At 40.2% G+C, this 15,368-nt stretch overlaps 1 protein-coding gene across 1 annotated transcript; it reads left to right on the forward strand.

The window, feature by feature from the left end:
* Positions 1-70: 70 nt before the first annotated feature.
* On the forward strand, positions 71-14,148 carry LOC106953074 (desumoylating isopeptidase 2). The gene is made up of 5 exons (XM_015041603.1): positions 71-311; positions 7,419-7,491; positions 8,472-8,565; positions 8,641-8,782; positions 11,513-14,148. Exons 1-5 carry the CDS (start codon positions 273-275, stop codon positions 11,756-11,758), a joined length of 594 nt encoding a protein of 197 aa, XP_014897089.1. The 5' UTR covers positions 71-272; the 3' UTR covers positions 11,759-14,148.
* Positions 14,149-15,368: the final 1,220 nt, after the last annotated feature.

Below are 15,368 nucleotides of genomic sequence, written 5' to 3' on the forward strand. Positions count from 1 at the left end.
ACTAGTTGCCATTTTTTTATTTTCATTTTTGCTTAATCACATCTACTGCCGCGATCAATTTTCTTTTGTGTGTGTGTTTTTCCCCCCTGACGTCCGGAGATGATTGCGGTGTCCGGGCAGTAGCTGTTCCTCAGCGGGGGGGAAATGAGCTGAAGCCTGTCCGCAGCAATCCACCGTGAGCCCCGGTGACTTTACAGGAGCGTGGGGGGTGCTGACCGTCTGATACAGCGTGGGGTTAAGGATCGTTTGTCCTTCCAGCTCAGGTTTGAACCATGGCCAATGAACCTGTGATCCTTAACGTGTATGACATGGTAAGCACAGCGCTCACCTCATACATGCTACACCTTGACTTACTCACACTTATTTTGGTTGTGGGAAAACTCATGTAATAACATAAATAGATGAACTGTTCCACTTGACCATTTTACAAGCAACATCACAGTAGTTTAATGTCATTTGATATACTTAAAGTGGCAAAGGAAAACGATAGATCTGAGAAGTGTGATGTGCATTTATTCCCACTATGACAAGTCTTCAGAATTCGTCTAATGAACCATTTAATCTCAGGAGTTGATGAAGGTCTCAGGAGTTTGTCAAGAGAACATCAATGGACAATCAATGTCATGAAGGCCAGCCATAGCAGAAAGTTGTGCGGGAGTTTTAACCTTAAAGCATCCCATCGCAATTGCAAAAACAATAGCAAAGTTTAGGTGGGAAAATCTGTCAGGATGAACAAAGTGGCCTGCAGACATTAATCTAATTGAGAATCCATGGACAGACTTGAAAACTGATGTTCTTATATGCATGTTGTCTATCTCATCTAACTGAGTTGGAGGCATTTTTAAAAGAACGGCAAAAATGTTGCACAGATATACACAAAACCCATTCAATCAACTGTAGTCTTATTGAAAAATCCATTTATTTCAGGAACTTAATCACTAGTTGGATGTTTGAAAGCCTTTATTTCTGCTAGTCATGATTTTTCCAACTTACAGCTAATACGAAACACAATTCTTAAAAGTAGAATATTACATCAGGCCAATTAAAAATACATTTTTAATATAGAAATGTTGGCTAAATGAAAAGTGTACTTAAAAGGTGCTTTTATCCTGATAAACCAGTCTCATCAGAATGCTTACTATAATTTTCTTGAATATGATTTTACAATTCCACAAAATCAGACTTTAATGTTTAAAACTGTGTCGTTTTCCTTAGTGTAATTCGATCACATAAACCCCCTTCGAAGTTTAATAGAGGTTGTGGTTGTGACGTCAAAATAAAAGAGAAAGAATTTATGGGACAAGAATCTTGTTAAACATTATTCTATCTTCTTTTTTTCTTCTTTTTTTGTTAGATGGTTTTAAAATGTCACGCAGTCTTAAAACAAAACACAAGACTACAGGGTGGAAACGGCCCAGTTGAAAACCGTGAAACGTCTCACGGACTGAGGAAAGTCTTACCGACCGTCCTCTCTTTCTTCGAGTTCATTCACAAGAAAGCGGAGAAGACGTATTGAAAAAAAAAAGCCTATTTATACTCTGAGCTCGAAGCTGTGAAACTTGATTCTCTGTAGGCTCTCTGACCTCTGCTGCTGCATCCTCAGTCCTACGGGCGCGACTCAAAGACAAGGGTCTTCCTTCAGACCTGAATGCACCTCTTGCTTTTCACATTCTGTCCCGCTTGGCGGATCATATGCATGAGTTACAGCCTGTCATTGCAGCAGCTGCTTAATTTTCTGCAAATCAGTACGATTGGATGATGATTCAAAAAAGAGAAAATATGATTTGAAGCATCTATCGACAATGCCTGTAAAGAATCTTTTATATGTATTTACATCCACCGACACAACTAGCATGTAGCATTGTAGCTACGTAGAGAAACAGCTGCGTCGCAAGTGATTAATCAGTGCACAGCTTGAATAAACTGTAGATAGGTGGTGTTTGATTGTACAATATGGGATATGGGCAGTTACTCAGGGCTGCATTAGAAAGGGGGCATTAAAAATATAACTTATCAGTTGTGTTTTTTACAAGTTTTCTGTTGCTTTCATGCACAAGAAGTCAATGCATAGTTAGGATCCCCCTGCTTGGTGCTGAGAAAAAAGAGGCCATTTTAGGTTATTTGGTCATTTTTGATTGGCTTTGGGGCAGCAGGAGGAGGGGCTTACCCAGGACACTGTTTTTGCAAGAACCTCCACCGCCTCCATCCCACAGACAACCTGTTAGTGGAGCTGTGAATGTTATAGGAGAAAACTAACAGGTGGCCTATTGGCACAAGTTAGCACAATGATTGAGCTATCTGTGATTTTGTTAAAAAAAATGCGAAAGAAAAATGTGTATATCTTAGTGTGGGATTCTCATCCTTCATTGAAGAAATGTACTCCAAGTAAACGTTGGCTTTTTTACACTTCTTTACCAGACATATTTTTAGCATTGGATACTTTCTGACAGTAAGGGTCTCGGTACGTCACCAGGTGTAACAGTGACTCTCAAACGGCCAGATTAATTTCTAACCAACTGGTTACATTGGGAAAAAGAAAAAAAAAAAAGTAATCACGGGGGCGGCGGCAGTCAAATTCCTCCACAAAAATTTACACAAGAATAATAAAAGAAGGCAGCGGGAGTGAGTCACACCAGAAGGGAGGAAGATGAACTGATTGACAACAAAGGGACCAGCAAGGCATGTGAAAACAAGAGTGACAAGAGTGGAAAAAGGCTCCACTGTCTTTGCGTTCCATTGTGAGAGTCAGGCATGACGGATTTACCACGGTCCTAGAAAATGTTCGCCGCGTTATGTTGTTTTCCTGTGTGGAAGCCGAGAGTTGAGTGTTCCCGATGCATTCCAGGTCTAAAACCAGCAGAGAGCCTACGGAGCGTATGGTGGAGAAACAAGATGAGACTCAGCTGACACAAAGTAATGCCGTGGGAATGCTCTAATAGCGTGACCATGGGACCGGAAATGTGTTTTATTATTGATAAGAGGCAGCTGGGGCAACTCTTAGCATGTTTTCTCATGGTGCCTAACAATATGGATGCATCAGCGGGTGGGGCAGCTGCTGTATTTCCATGAATTATCTCCTAGCTGTCCATAGAGAGAGGTCAGGAAGTAATGGCTGCCCATCTTTTGTAACTCACTGTAAATCGTTGACATGAAGGATCCATCAGTGGGGGTTTTCTGCTTAGTGTTTTCCAGAAATACTCTGTTACTACTAGTAAATATGTTATAGGTTAACACTCATTTTAACTCTGAGTGCCAGTGAGTCTTTGCCTCCTACAGATTTCTTCTGGTTTCGCTTCCTTCGTCAGCCTTAAATCACTATGATCTTCGATCAGATCTTAATGTTGAGACCAAGCTTACCGAGTAAATATGAAAAGAACTTTAAACGATTATTTCATTTATCAAAATAAATAATCTGTTAAATTAACCAGACCCTATGTGAAAAATAAAGTGAAATTGTGACAGTTTTTTCTGAGTTCAGTTTTACTGACTAGATTAGACCCAAACCCCAGATTAGCACAAAGTAGGATAAAAAATGTCACTGACATCAGTTTGGAAAGGATTACAAAGTCTTTGTAATCAAGTTTTGGCTCAGAGGGAATGCTAAGTTTTATCAAAATGTGGCAACCTTTTATCGACTACTTTAATTCCTCGAAGATGAGATTACACCAGACTAAATATAATGTGTTTTGTTTGTTTGTTTGTTTGTTTGTTTGTTTGTTTTGTCTCATTTTTGTTTGGGTCTGATCTTGGGATAGGGATTGATTATAAGCCGTTGTTTCAAATTGATATGTATTTTTTTTCTTGTATCTGCTAAGCCTCATATGTCAAACTGTATGTTAAAATTCATAAATCAAAATGAAGTTGTGGGGGAAAGAAATAAATTATGAGGTAATGGTAAGTTATCTGAAACTAACACATTGTATGACAGGATCTGACATGATGTCCTGCTCTGCACTCGCTACCAGTTGGTGGCGCTAATACACCCATTCGTTGTTTGCCAACCGCAAATAAACACTTAGAAAAAGATGCAACACGAGGCCCGTTGTCGGTAAAATACAAAATGCTTCGATTTGTCCAACCGGAACTTGTTGGCCAAAGCGAAGCATTTTGGATGTTACTGTTCTGATGTAGTTGAGGAAACGAGTCAAGAGCGAAATTTTTTAGAACGCAACTGTCACGCTAAAAACATTTGGAAGCTTTGACGTCGGTCACGTAATCTTATGCTTGCTCGCCCAGGTCCGTTTAAAAAATTGTTTTGTTTATTCGCAATACCTTAGACTTAGATTAATAAGTATTCTTAAGAATAAGCTTCATGAGCAAAAAGTACAATTTAACTTAGTCGAGTTACTTTGGTTAAATTTTAAGCACGGCATTTTTTTCAGTTTCTTGTAAAATCAGAATTTTACAGTAGAATATATGTTAGGGTTTCTACTCCAATTCGAAAGGGGGCGGTATTGCACTCTAAAATCTGTTTGCCAACCGCCTGTAAAGTAAAAGAGAAAGAATGTGCCTTTTTTTCCTCACCATAACAACAATGGCAGATGATTCTCCTGTTCTGTCTGTGCTTCTGCACCTTTTTAAGTTATTCGCCACCTTAAAACAGAATTTGCTCATTGTGGAACATTTATGCTGGCAGCGAAGGCGAATAAATTACATGCGTCAGCTCATATGCGCGCCTCTGCACAAGCGAAGGGTCACGAAAACACGGTTCTGGGTCCGACCAGGGAGAACAAGTCACTGGTGGGACGATTTTGAAAAGGGCGCTGTTGACGAATCGGCATGGATGGAAAACTTTCGGATGTCCAGAGAGTCCCTGGTGGCCCTTTCCGGGGAACTTCGTCCCTACTTAGAGGGCAAACAGACCAACATGAGATTACCGGTGGGGGTCCTGAAAAAGGTCGCCTGCACGTTATATTACTTGAGTGACGAAGGGAGAATCCGGAGAACAGCGAATACATTTGGCTTATCTCATTCGACTGTATCCGTAATTGTTAGGCAGACGTGCAAAGCCATCACAGAACACATGGGTCCACAGTATATAAAGCTCCCGTTCACCGAGCCCGAGGCAGAGGCGCTTGTGTTCGGATTTTTGCATGCTCATGGTATCCCTCAGTGCTTGGGGGCCATCGACGGGACCCACGTGGAAATTAAACAACCTTCGTGCAATTCCTTGGACTACCTGAACAAAAGGGGAACCTACTCCCTCAACATCCAAGCAGTGTGCGACTTCAAACACAGATTTATGGATGTCGTCATAAGGTGGCCTGGGAGTGTGGACGATGCACGGATCTTCGCCAACTCCAGAATAAACACACGCTTGAAGTCTGGTGAGATCCCAGTCCCGGAGAAGCTGATTGTGGAGGACGAAGGAGCCATACCTGTTTTTCTCCTGGGAGACTCCGCCTATCCTCTTCTGCCCTATTTGATGAAGGATTATCCCAATGATGGCTCTAGCCCTCAAGAGGAAAAGTTTGGACGTTGTGTCAGTAGAGCTCACAAAGTCATTGAACGTGCGTTTGGACGACTGAAGGCCAGGTTTGGGTCTCTTAGGCGGCCCATGGACATAAACATGATTGACTTGCCCCGTGTGATCTATGCATGCTTTGTCTTACACAACTACTGTGAGGCCATGGAAGAACCAGTGGATGAGGATCTTGTGTCCACAACAATGTACGCCAACCAACAAAGTCAGCCACCGACACAAACTAACACCAAACTCACAGAGTTTGGTGACGAGGAAGATGGAGAAAGAGTTAGACGAGTTGTTGCCAAGTTTCTTGATTCACTAGAAAGGATTTGACTCATGGTTTTGTGTTATTTTCCATACTTTTGTGTAACTGTTTCTGATTTATTGTTTAAATAAACAAGAGTTTGCTCATTTTTGCCTTTTATTTTTTCACACACTTTAGAAACAATGGCACAGTAGATATTTTTTAAAAGGTTGTGTGTAAATGAGTAGCATTCTTGAAGTGCCAGGGCTACATAAACATGACAAAAATCCAAAGTTTACTTTTATTGCATATTTCAGCAATAACGCAGCTTATAGAGTTTTATGTCAAAAAGGACAAAAAATGAAAAGAAAATATGAAAAACCTTATGAGTACATCCCGAGTGATGCAAAAGATTTGATGTAGCTAAATTGTAAAAAAAATCTATTTTTTATTACAATTTTATAATAAATACAAATTTAGGACCTAAAGGTAAAAATGTGTATGCTTTTTTATTTATTTATTTATTTTAACTCATTGCTCCAGGAATAGTAATGCATCAAAATCAGTGCTGTTGCTAGCTTTTGTTTTTTACATTAACCAGTGCTGTAACAAATACATCCAAAATATTCAACTATAGGTTGATAATATAGGTCTGAAGTTGTTGCACAGATTTGATATAAGGGAAGTGAAAAAAAAGTGTAGTGGCACATAATATAGCTGTAATATTGAAAACACTAAGGTAACAGAATCATAATGAGAAGAGAAAATTTGAGAGAGTGGTACGCTTGCAGTTTAGCAAATCACCAGGTTTTATAAACTAGTGAAGTCCTGCTCTTCCGTTGTGTCATCCAGCTGCAGACTTTGTTGGAATGATGTTGCTGGAAGTTGCCCTGGTTGCTGGGGAGGGAAGTGGACGGGCCAGGTGTGCTATGTGGAGCAGGAGTCTGCTAATCCAGATTAGGGCCGTTGCAGAGGGCCAGGTGTGCTGTCATAGAATGTTTATGAATCTGAAGAAGTAAAAATGTATTATTCTTCTGAAGTCTAGATCACAAAAAATAGTTTTAATATCCAAATCCTATTTTCTAACTGGTTTTTTTAATGGGTATTAGCTGCACTTTTCAATGTTAATTCCAAAATCAAGATGAACAGTTCTGTCTAGAATCAAAAGTTGGCTAAAGTTTATAGCTATCTATACTTAAATGTTTAGGAAATGTCAATCGACCGTTCAATTGAATCTAAAGAAAGTTTAATTTAGTAACACTATTACCTCTAACATTATTGTGTAACACAAATATTTCAACATAACATATATAAGAAGGCACCAATAATCCTTAAGTACAGGTCTTTAAATGAACTATTCTAGGATAAACTAATTCATAACTAGGAGGCTTAAGTTAAAACGTGCTAAAACATTTATCTCAACCACATTGTTTTGACCTTCTTCGTATTGGTGTGACAATACAAAGAAGGCGTATCTTCCAAAAATGTGAGTCTACACAGTTGACTCGAACCATTTCTCTTATTTAATCTGTGCCGTAAATGGCCGCTGCTACTGTCAGGCGTTGTGGGGTTTTGATTTAGGAGCTGGTATATCCCGCCTGTGCTTTTTCTGCATTATTTAAGGTGACAGGATGAGAGCATGTCTGTCGAGCTGCCGCACAGCTTCTGCTCCCTGACTCCGTCTTTCTCTCCTTGTTTTCTCCGCAGTACTGGATAAACGAATACACCTCCAATCTGGGCATTGGAGTCTTCCACTCAGGCATCGAGATTTATGGCAGAGGTAAGACAAGGACCGTCTTGATGTCTGTGAAATCCCATTAAGCGTCCCCGAGTCGAGGATGGCCCCGAGGCGACACGGAGCTGCGCTCGGTGACGGGCGTATAGTGAGATTTGTGCAATGGAGATGAAGTTTGGAGAAAAAAAAATGGAATATGGAATTGTACTCCGAATAGCATGACCCCGTTTCTCTTGGTTGAGTCACCACTGACTCACTCTGTGTTTATGTGTGTGCGTGCGTGTGTGTGTGGACTGAAATAGAGGGGCAGGATCCCTGGTGAAACTTGATCTCTGGAAATCCAGTATGCCCTTGGAACTGGACATATTGGCTCTGCGCACTGAGAAATATGGTGACAGTCTGGGGCCTGACTTTAGAAAGGGTTTACAGGAGCAGTAGACCAGGGCGCCATTTTTTTGAGAGAAGCAAAGACTTTTATTTTATTTATTCACTTTTTTTGTTTAATGAATGCTTACTTTTCCAAACATTGTACTTTATAGGCCCAAATCATGAGTTTTTTTTTATATCAATATTCAAGTATTTGAAAATTACAAAATTAATGTTGAATTATTTAGGAATAATATGGATTTATTAGCTATTAAGCATCAGTTCATACTTACTGATGTATTCTAGTAGGACTACCAATTAATGTACTTTAATTGATATTAATGAAAGAATTCTTCCTTTGTGGATTGGGCACCAAAGCTGGGTGCAGCCCAGGGCCCCACATCCTGGTAAATACACCCCTGGTGACAGTGAAGATATAACATAGGCTCTGTAGTTTGCTGTTGCTCTCTACTCTCTGTGCTCTAATGATAAGGATTAGAGCCCTGCATTCAAGCCAGCCCAAATTATTTAATTACAACATCCATGATTAATCGCTCTCTTCTCTGTAATTACAGAAGCGGGGGTCCTTTTTCTTCTTCTTCTTCTTTTGGAGGGCAACGTCTAATCTGTATTTTGCATCTTCTTCCTCTGCCCCGCAGAGTTCGCGTACGGCGGTCACCCCTACCCTTTCAGCGGCATCTTTGAAATCAACCCCGGTAACGCTGCGGAGCTGGGAGAGACCTTCAAATTCAAGTAAGCGCGCCTCCTTATTTCAGCACGTCGGAGTGCGCGCGCTCTGACGCCACACTGTTTATCTATTTCAAACAGGGAGGCCATTGTTTTGGGCACCACGGACTTCACAGAGGAGGACATAGATAAAATAATGGAGGAGCTCGGTAAAGAGTTCAAAGGGAACGCCTACCACCTAATGCACAAAAACTGCAACCACTTCTCCTCCTCGCTGTCTGAGGTCAGTCTGATGTAACGCTTTTCCTCCCAAAATGCTGCGAAGCAACACAGGAGAGACGTCGTAAAAATACCATGTACTGCATGTTTTCTGTATTGCGTTCTCTCTGTACACAAAGGCCTTTTTTTTTTTTTTTTTTTTTAGAAAAGAAGCAAACAAATAAAGACGGAAGCAAAATGCATATGCTACACAACACAAAACAGAACAAGTTTGTGCTTTTTGTGCAAAGAAAGATCGTTAGTTGTTAGGGCTGCAACTAACGATTATTTTTGGTAATCGATTATTCTGACAGTAAACGATTAATGAGACAAAAAAAAAAACGTGGCACCTCCCACAAATTTTTCATTTAACCACATCATCCTTTTTCACACTATATTAGAAATAAACTTAAAAATGCAAATAAGCAAATCATTAAATTCCTTTTTTCAAATAAGAAAATAAACATTTTATTGCCTAAAATGCTGTAGGTAAGCATTCCTTTGGTAAATCTGAACCGAGTGAAGCTAAAACTATGCAACTTGAGGAATTTATTCTTGAAATCTATTTTCAGACAAATTTTTATGTTAAATGCAAAATGTATATATTTTTGTACAGTTTTAGCCTAATTACCTGTGTGAACATGTTTTATTTTTTCAGCAAATGACATCGTGTCTGAGTCTCTATGCTCCAGTTGACGACTAATCGATTGCTAAATTAGTTGACAGTTACCTCAGTAATCGATTAACAGCAATTAATCGTTTCTACCCCAAGCTCATCATTTCACAGTTAAAGTGACTCCGTGGAGACAAATGTCACTGTATAAATAAAACTCCACAGATATAAAGAGCAGAGTTCAGCCCGTCTCTTCGAAAGACATTACAGGATTCCTGCCTTCATGCACCGTCACTGTCATCTGCACAGATCCTGTACTTGTGTGTTTTCATGTGACGAAGCCCTTTGTCTTGCCCTGTGATGGACTGGCGACCTGTCCAGGGTGTACCCCACCTCTCGCCCATTGACAGCTGGAGATAGACACCAGCACCCCTCCCTGCCCCAATGGGATCATGGTGTAAAAAAATGGACGGACAGACGGACGGACGGACGGACGGATGGATGGATAAGCCCTTTGTGCTCCAAAGCTATGTAGTTGATAAACTCCTCCTCCTTCGCCCTGCACTGGGTGGCGCCCGGACAGAACAGCCTCGACAGAACCTGCCATCTCTGGAGCTTCTGTAGTTACAGCCAGGCATCTGCGCTATATTGAGGCTCATCCTGTCGCCATGGAAACTCTTAACTTGTTGAATGTGCAATGCGGGAACCTGTCCGGGTTTCGTTGTTGGAGAGCTATACATTAGTTGAGCTTGCAGAAAAATTTGGGAGCAGTTTTTAAAAACCAGTAGTGGTGAAATTTATGTCCTCTCCTCTTCTGTCCCCTGAACACACCGTGCCAGTAATGAATGGTGGCGTTTGCATCATTCTGTGAAACAAGGAAACTGGTCAGGGTTGATGAGGGAGACGAATGGAGCTGATGCAGGGCAGTTAGACGGAAAGTCTGCGACAAATGACCAGAAGCTTAGGCGAAGTTTCACCTTTTGTCAGGCCAGTGTTCCTAAAAATACAACCAAAGTTACAATGGAACGGTTCAGGTGTTAACATAATTTTGTCTTGGAATGACCTAGTCAGAGTCTAGATCTAAATCCTTTGAATAGCAACTTGAAAATTGCTATTCAAAGACATCCTTTGTTTTATCAGACTGAGAAAATGTCAGAATTATATATATGCTACTCTGTGTTAGTCTGTCACATTCTGGTTGTAATGTAACAAGATGTGTAATCATTAAAGATGCAGTATTTTATAAAACAATACTTTTTTTACATGTTTGTTGAAACTGTCACTATGTCGTGACTGTATGGTATGAGACAGATAATTTGTCCTCTGCCTTCTTCCAGTGTTCCCAGTGCTAAATAGAAACAACCAATCAGAGCCAGGAGGAGGGTCTTAGTGCTGTCAATCACCCTGTGGGTGATGCATGCTACACTGCAGCTAGCAGAGAGCAAGGGGGTAAGACTTGCAGTGTTGCACAGTCTTGAATGCTACGGCTAGTAACATGGCCAACAATTAACGGTTGCGGGGTTTCCTGTAACGGCAAGTTGTTTCTCCGTCATTAGCACATTTAGCAGCGAGTACGTGTGGAGGATTGACAGCGCTTAGACCCTCCTCTTGGCTCTGATTGGTTGTTTTTGATCGGGAGTGGTGTATTTTTTCAGACAGCAATAGTAGCATTATGCAATAGAATCAATTAAAAGAAAAGCTTTCCATTGTTTTCCATAAGCAGATTTCAAAGTTGTTTTCATAAACGCAAATATGAACGAGAGCAGTCAGTATCAATCAGGAAACACTGACACAGGATTTTGGTGACTTTGGATATTTTATTAACTTTTATTCAAAACTTGATAATAAAGTAATAATTAGAACCAGAATATATGTAGGGTTTTGACAAAGTATTTTTCCCTCTTATAGATTTCTTCTCTTTTTCATGTCAAAATTAGTTTGATGGTCTTAATAATTTAAGTGACAAAAAAAGGTAAAAAGTGAACAAGTATATAAGGAAAAATAGTTGGAATATCTATTCTGTAAACTTATTTAACTGTTTACAGAAATCTATAACCCAACATTTCTTTTGTGGTTACGCGCTGCGCTCACCATTGTGTGTGTGTTTTGTTTTTTTTTGTTTTTTTTTACCCTCTGTTTCAGTTGCTCTGTGGAAGAGAAATCCCCCGCTGGGTCAACAGACTGGCTTATTTCAGCTCCTGCATCCCCTTTCTGCAGAGCTGCCTACCCAAAGAGTGGCTGACCCCGGCCGCTCTGCAGAGCCACATCAGCCTTGGCCTCCACAAGGAGGAGCAGAATGACTCGAGCGACGAGGATCCCACGTCGCCGTCCGGCGCGGCTGCTGCCGGCTCGGGCTCCTCCCACAGCTGTCGCCACACCCGGGTGTGACCCGACCTCTGGACCCACGCCGCTGTCGCCGGCGGCTTCAGTAGGCTTTGAACAACCAACTGACCTCATTCTGTTTGGCCTCTGAATGAAAAGAGACTGGAAACATGAGCTTGCTCTTTGGTGTTTGACGGACTCCTCAAAACCTGGAGACTCCTTGACGGAAAGCCTGGAAGAAAACTCTGAGACCTCGAAGGGTCGGCTCTGACTCCAACCGTACACACTCGTAGATCCGACGTTTGTAGTATAACATTCTTAGTCTTTTCCACAAAAATTCAAAAAAACCTTTGTCAGCCTTGTTCCCTGCCCTGCCTTCGAAGCTGCTTTTGTAGAAAAAATGAAAACTTTCTAGACAGTAACATTACCAGAAAACTGCTAATCTCCGGAAGTTCGGCAAGTCCTCGTTTAATAACCTCTTTGTGGCCTTCGGATGATATCGCTGAATCCAGTTTCTTAAGGTGTATCTATTCTGCGGCCATTTCAGAGGATGAGTTTCGGGTGGGAGGTTGGGGTTGATATTTCCTTAAAGAGAGAAAATGTTGCATGTTGAGACAATGTCATAAATTAGACAACTAACCGGAGATGCGATGGGGCGACGCAGTACTTGACCTCTTACAGATTTCTTTTGTTTTAAATTTTTATATCAGAGAAAGATAACCCAAGTAGATAAAAAAGTAATTTTATAGATAATTCCCTTTCTGAAATGACAAAAGTTATCCAAACCAACCTGACAGTAGAAGAAAATAGAAATGTCCTCTTTAGTTTCACTAGTTACATTGTCAGTATTGCCAGACATGCATAAAATCCCTTCAACAGAACCTGTCTGACATTTTAAAGTAGGCTAAAAGATCACAGAAACCAACTGAGTATTCCCAAATTTAAAGAAATTCAAGAAATTTGCACTTCAGAAAACTAGGAACGATAGAAAATCTTCCCAAAATCGTCCATCTGACCCAAAATTACTCCAAGAATGCATCAACTCATGCAAGAAGTAAAAAAATAAAATAACTCCAAAACTTCAATTTTGGCATTGCAAACCTTTTTATGAAATCACGTGAATTAACAACAAGAAAGACCTCTGTGCAAAGATGGAAAAGAAAAAAAACCCAAGCCCCCTGTTAACGATTGACGAGACAAAATTAGGACTTGGCCAAGAGTTTGTGGCCTCAAGCAAGCAGTCCTGGGTTTTTCAGCTGGACTGAACTGTTGGATCCAAACTGTCCAACTGCAGATCATCCAAATTTGGGTTTGAGACTTTACAGTTTAGTGAGGTTAAGAGCTAGAAACATCACGTTCATGTTCTCTTTAGGACAAACATAGATTGCTTGCGTATCCAAGGAAACACCAGCAAGTCCTCTATCCGAATGGCTAAAATCATAAAAAGTAAAGATTTTTAAGTTGGGTAGGCAACTTAAAAATCTTTACTTTTAAAGTAAAGATTAAAAAGTAATCTTTTTAATCTTGGGTAGGCAAGTTATAGGTACTTTGGGATACCTAGAAAATCTTCTAGTGGTGCTGACTGACTTGAAACAATCCTGCAAAGAATACAGGGTCAAAGCTAATCTGCAAAGACGTAAAGGTCTCTTAGCGGTAGCTACAAATGCTTGCCACCAAAGGTGTGGAGGGCAATTGCATTTTCTCAAAAGACCCGATTGGTCTAAAAAGCCTTTTTGAACGTTAGCATTGGATGGGTAATGAAAATTGCAAAGAAAACAGAAGAAATCTGTGAGCTGGCAAATACTTTTTACCCGTCGAGTCGTCATGTAAACCTTCTCGTGATCTTTTTTTAGAAGAAAATCTCTTTACTGGGATTTACAGTGTGAATAAGCCATTAGCCGAGCAACCAGTTTCTTAACGGTTGCTAACAATCAAGAGTGAATACTTTTAGTTGAAACAGCTGCTGTTCGGTGAGCCTCAGGCAGCTCGGTCACTGTCTCTGACCGTCTCAGAGAAAAGTTTCTAGTGCTGTTCTCTCAGTTACCAACTCTGTGACCTAGCACATTTTTTCTGTCTACTCTTTTATATCCAAGTGATCTTTGTACTGTTAACATTATTTCCAGCCAGACTCATCATTAGAACCACAGAGACAGAGGTGCCGCGATAAACAGGAGCAGAAATCTGTCTTTTCCCTTCCATCAGGAGTCCAACATGTTGTGTGTGCAGTTACTGAGTTCGGCTTAGCATTAAGATTGGCCCCTTCGCAGGTCACAGTTCAGCCCCCCGCTGTATCGACTTCTTAAACTGTTTATTGTGCCGGCAACAAAACACGAAAACAACAAATCCAGATTGGTTTTGAGAGATTACATGCTGAACTGTTTCTCGCTTTAACACCAGCTGCACGGGAAGAGACGTTCCTGGAATGTCTCTGGGTATAAACGCATGATAATCGTCTACAAGAACAAAACAAAAAAAGAAAGATGCATTGTTTTGCCATTTGATTTGTTTTTTTTGTTGATTTTGTTGTTGTTTTTTTGGTGATGATTATGCAAGCCACATGTAAGAGGTGGAAAGAAGATTTTAATACCCTGGGACAACTGTGTCTGCTTTACAACTCTGTTTCTCAAAAGGTGAGATGATGTGACAAATGTAACCAAGAGCAGAACAAGCCCAGATGCTCACAGCAAGGGGAAACGACGATGAATTTAAACTGATTTGCATTTTCACAGCAAGCGTTTGGGAAGTGCAGTAAATATCGTGCGTAGTTTGGAGTATGTACTGATTTTATAAGTCGTGACATCAGCAAAGTGGAAGGAAATCATGTCGGTACAGATGCCGACTCCCACAATGTGCACTGAAAACTGTCCTAAAGGAACGGTGCCTTGCAAAAGTATTCTTACCATTTAAGGTTTTCCATATTTTTGTCATGTTACAACACAATCTTCAGTGAATTTTAATGGGATTTCACAGGATAGTGCATGGCTGTGAAGTGAGAGGAAAATACTACAACAGATGGGTTTTTGTAGCTTTGTGCAGAAATGGTTTTAAAATTATGCCATGCATTTGATACCACTTTTGTTACAAAACTAGCTGGAACTCTTTACCTATTCTCCTTTAGAATACAGATTTACTGAATTTCGCTCACCAGCGTAAAAGGGGCTGAATACAAATGAATGATACACTTTTTAGATTTTTATTAGTGAAAAATGTTTTAAAAATGCCACGATTTCCATCCGTCTCACTATTGTGTAATTTTACTGGTCTGTCAGGTTAAATCCCAGTGAAATTCAATGACGTTTGTGGTTAAAATGTGAAAACTGAGAAAAGTATGAAAACTTTTCCAAGGAACTTTACTTCTTTTCTTTAGCAGAGAAGAAGATGCAGCATATAAGGTCCCGCCCAAAGAATAGTCAGAATAAAAGATTTCTGGTTTACAGCCTGAGGACTAATTAAGATTTTCACACCTTAGTCTTTGTATTTCCATATTTCTCCAAATCTTTTAAACATATTTTGTTCTCTGGATAATAACATCAAGCGTCTCCTCCTGAAAAAGTGTGTACTGGCTGAGATTTTTTAGTCATTCATTTATTTTAATTTTTTTTTTACCTGTTTTTAGGTAAGTTAGTCACCATTTTACACATTTTTCACAATTTTGCTTCTTGTGTGTACTTTTTCT

This window comes from Poecilia latipinna, unplaced genomic scaffold, assembly GCF_001443285.1.
Source record: "Poecilia latipinna isolate Pla-1442-1.1 unplaced genomic scaffold, P_latipinna-1.0 Scaffold559, whole genome shotgun sequence".
Taxonomy (NCBI): Eukaryota; Metazoa; Chordata; class Actinopteri; order Cyprinodontiformes; family Poeciliidae; genus Poecilia; species Poecilia latipinna.

Coding starts and splice junctions, on each gene's coding strand:
- LOC106953074 (XM_015041603.1), top strand. CDS start 273: ATGGCCAATGAACCTGTGATCCTTAACGTGTATGACATG. Junction 7,492..8,471: donor CATCGAGATTTATGGCAGAG/GTAAGACAAGGA, acceptor TCTGCCCCGCAG/AGTTCGCGTACGGCGGTCAC. Junction 8,783..11,512: donor TCTCCTCCTCGCTGTCTGAG/GTCAGTCTGATG, acceptor CCTCTGTTTCAG/TTGCTCTGTGGAAGAGAAAT.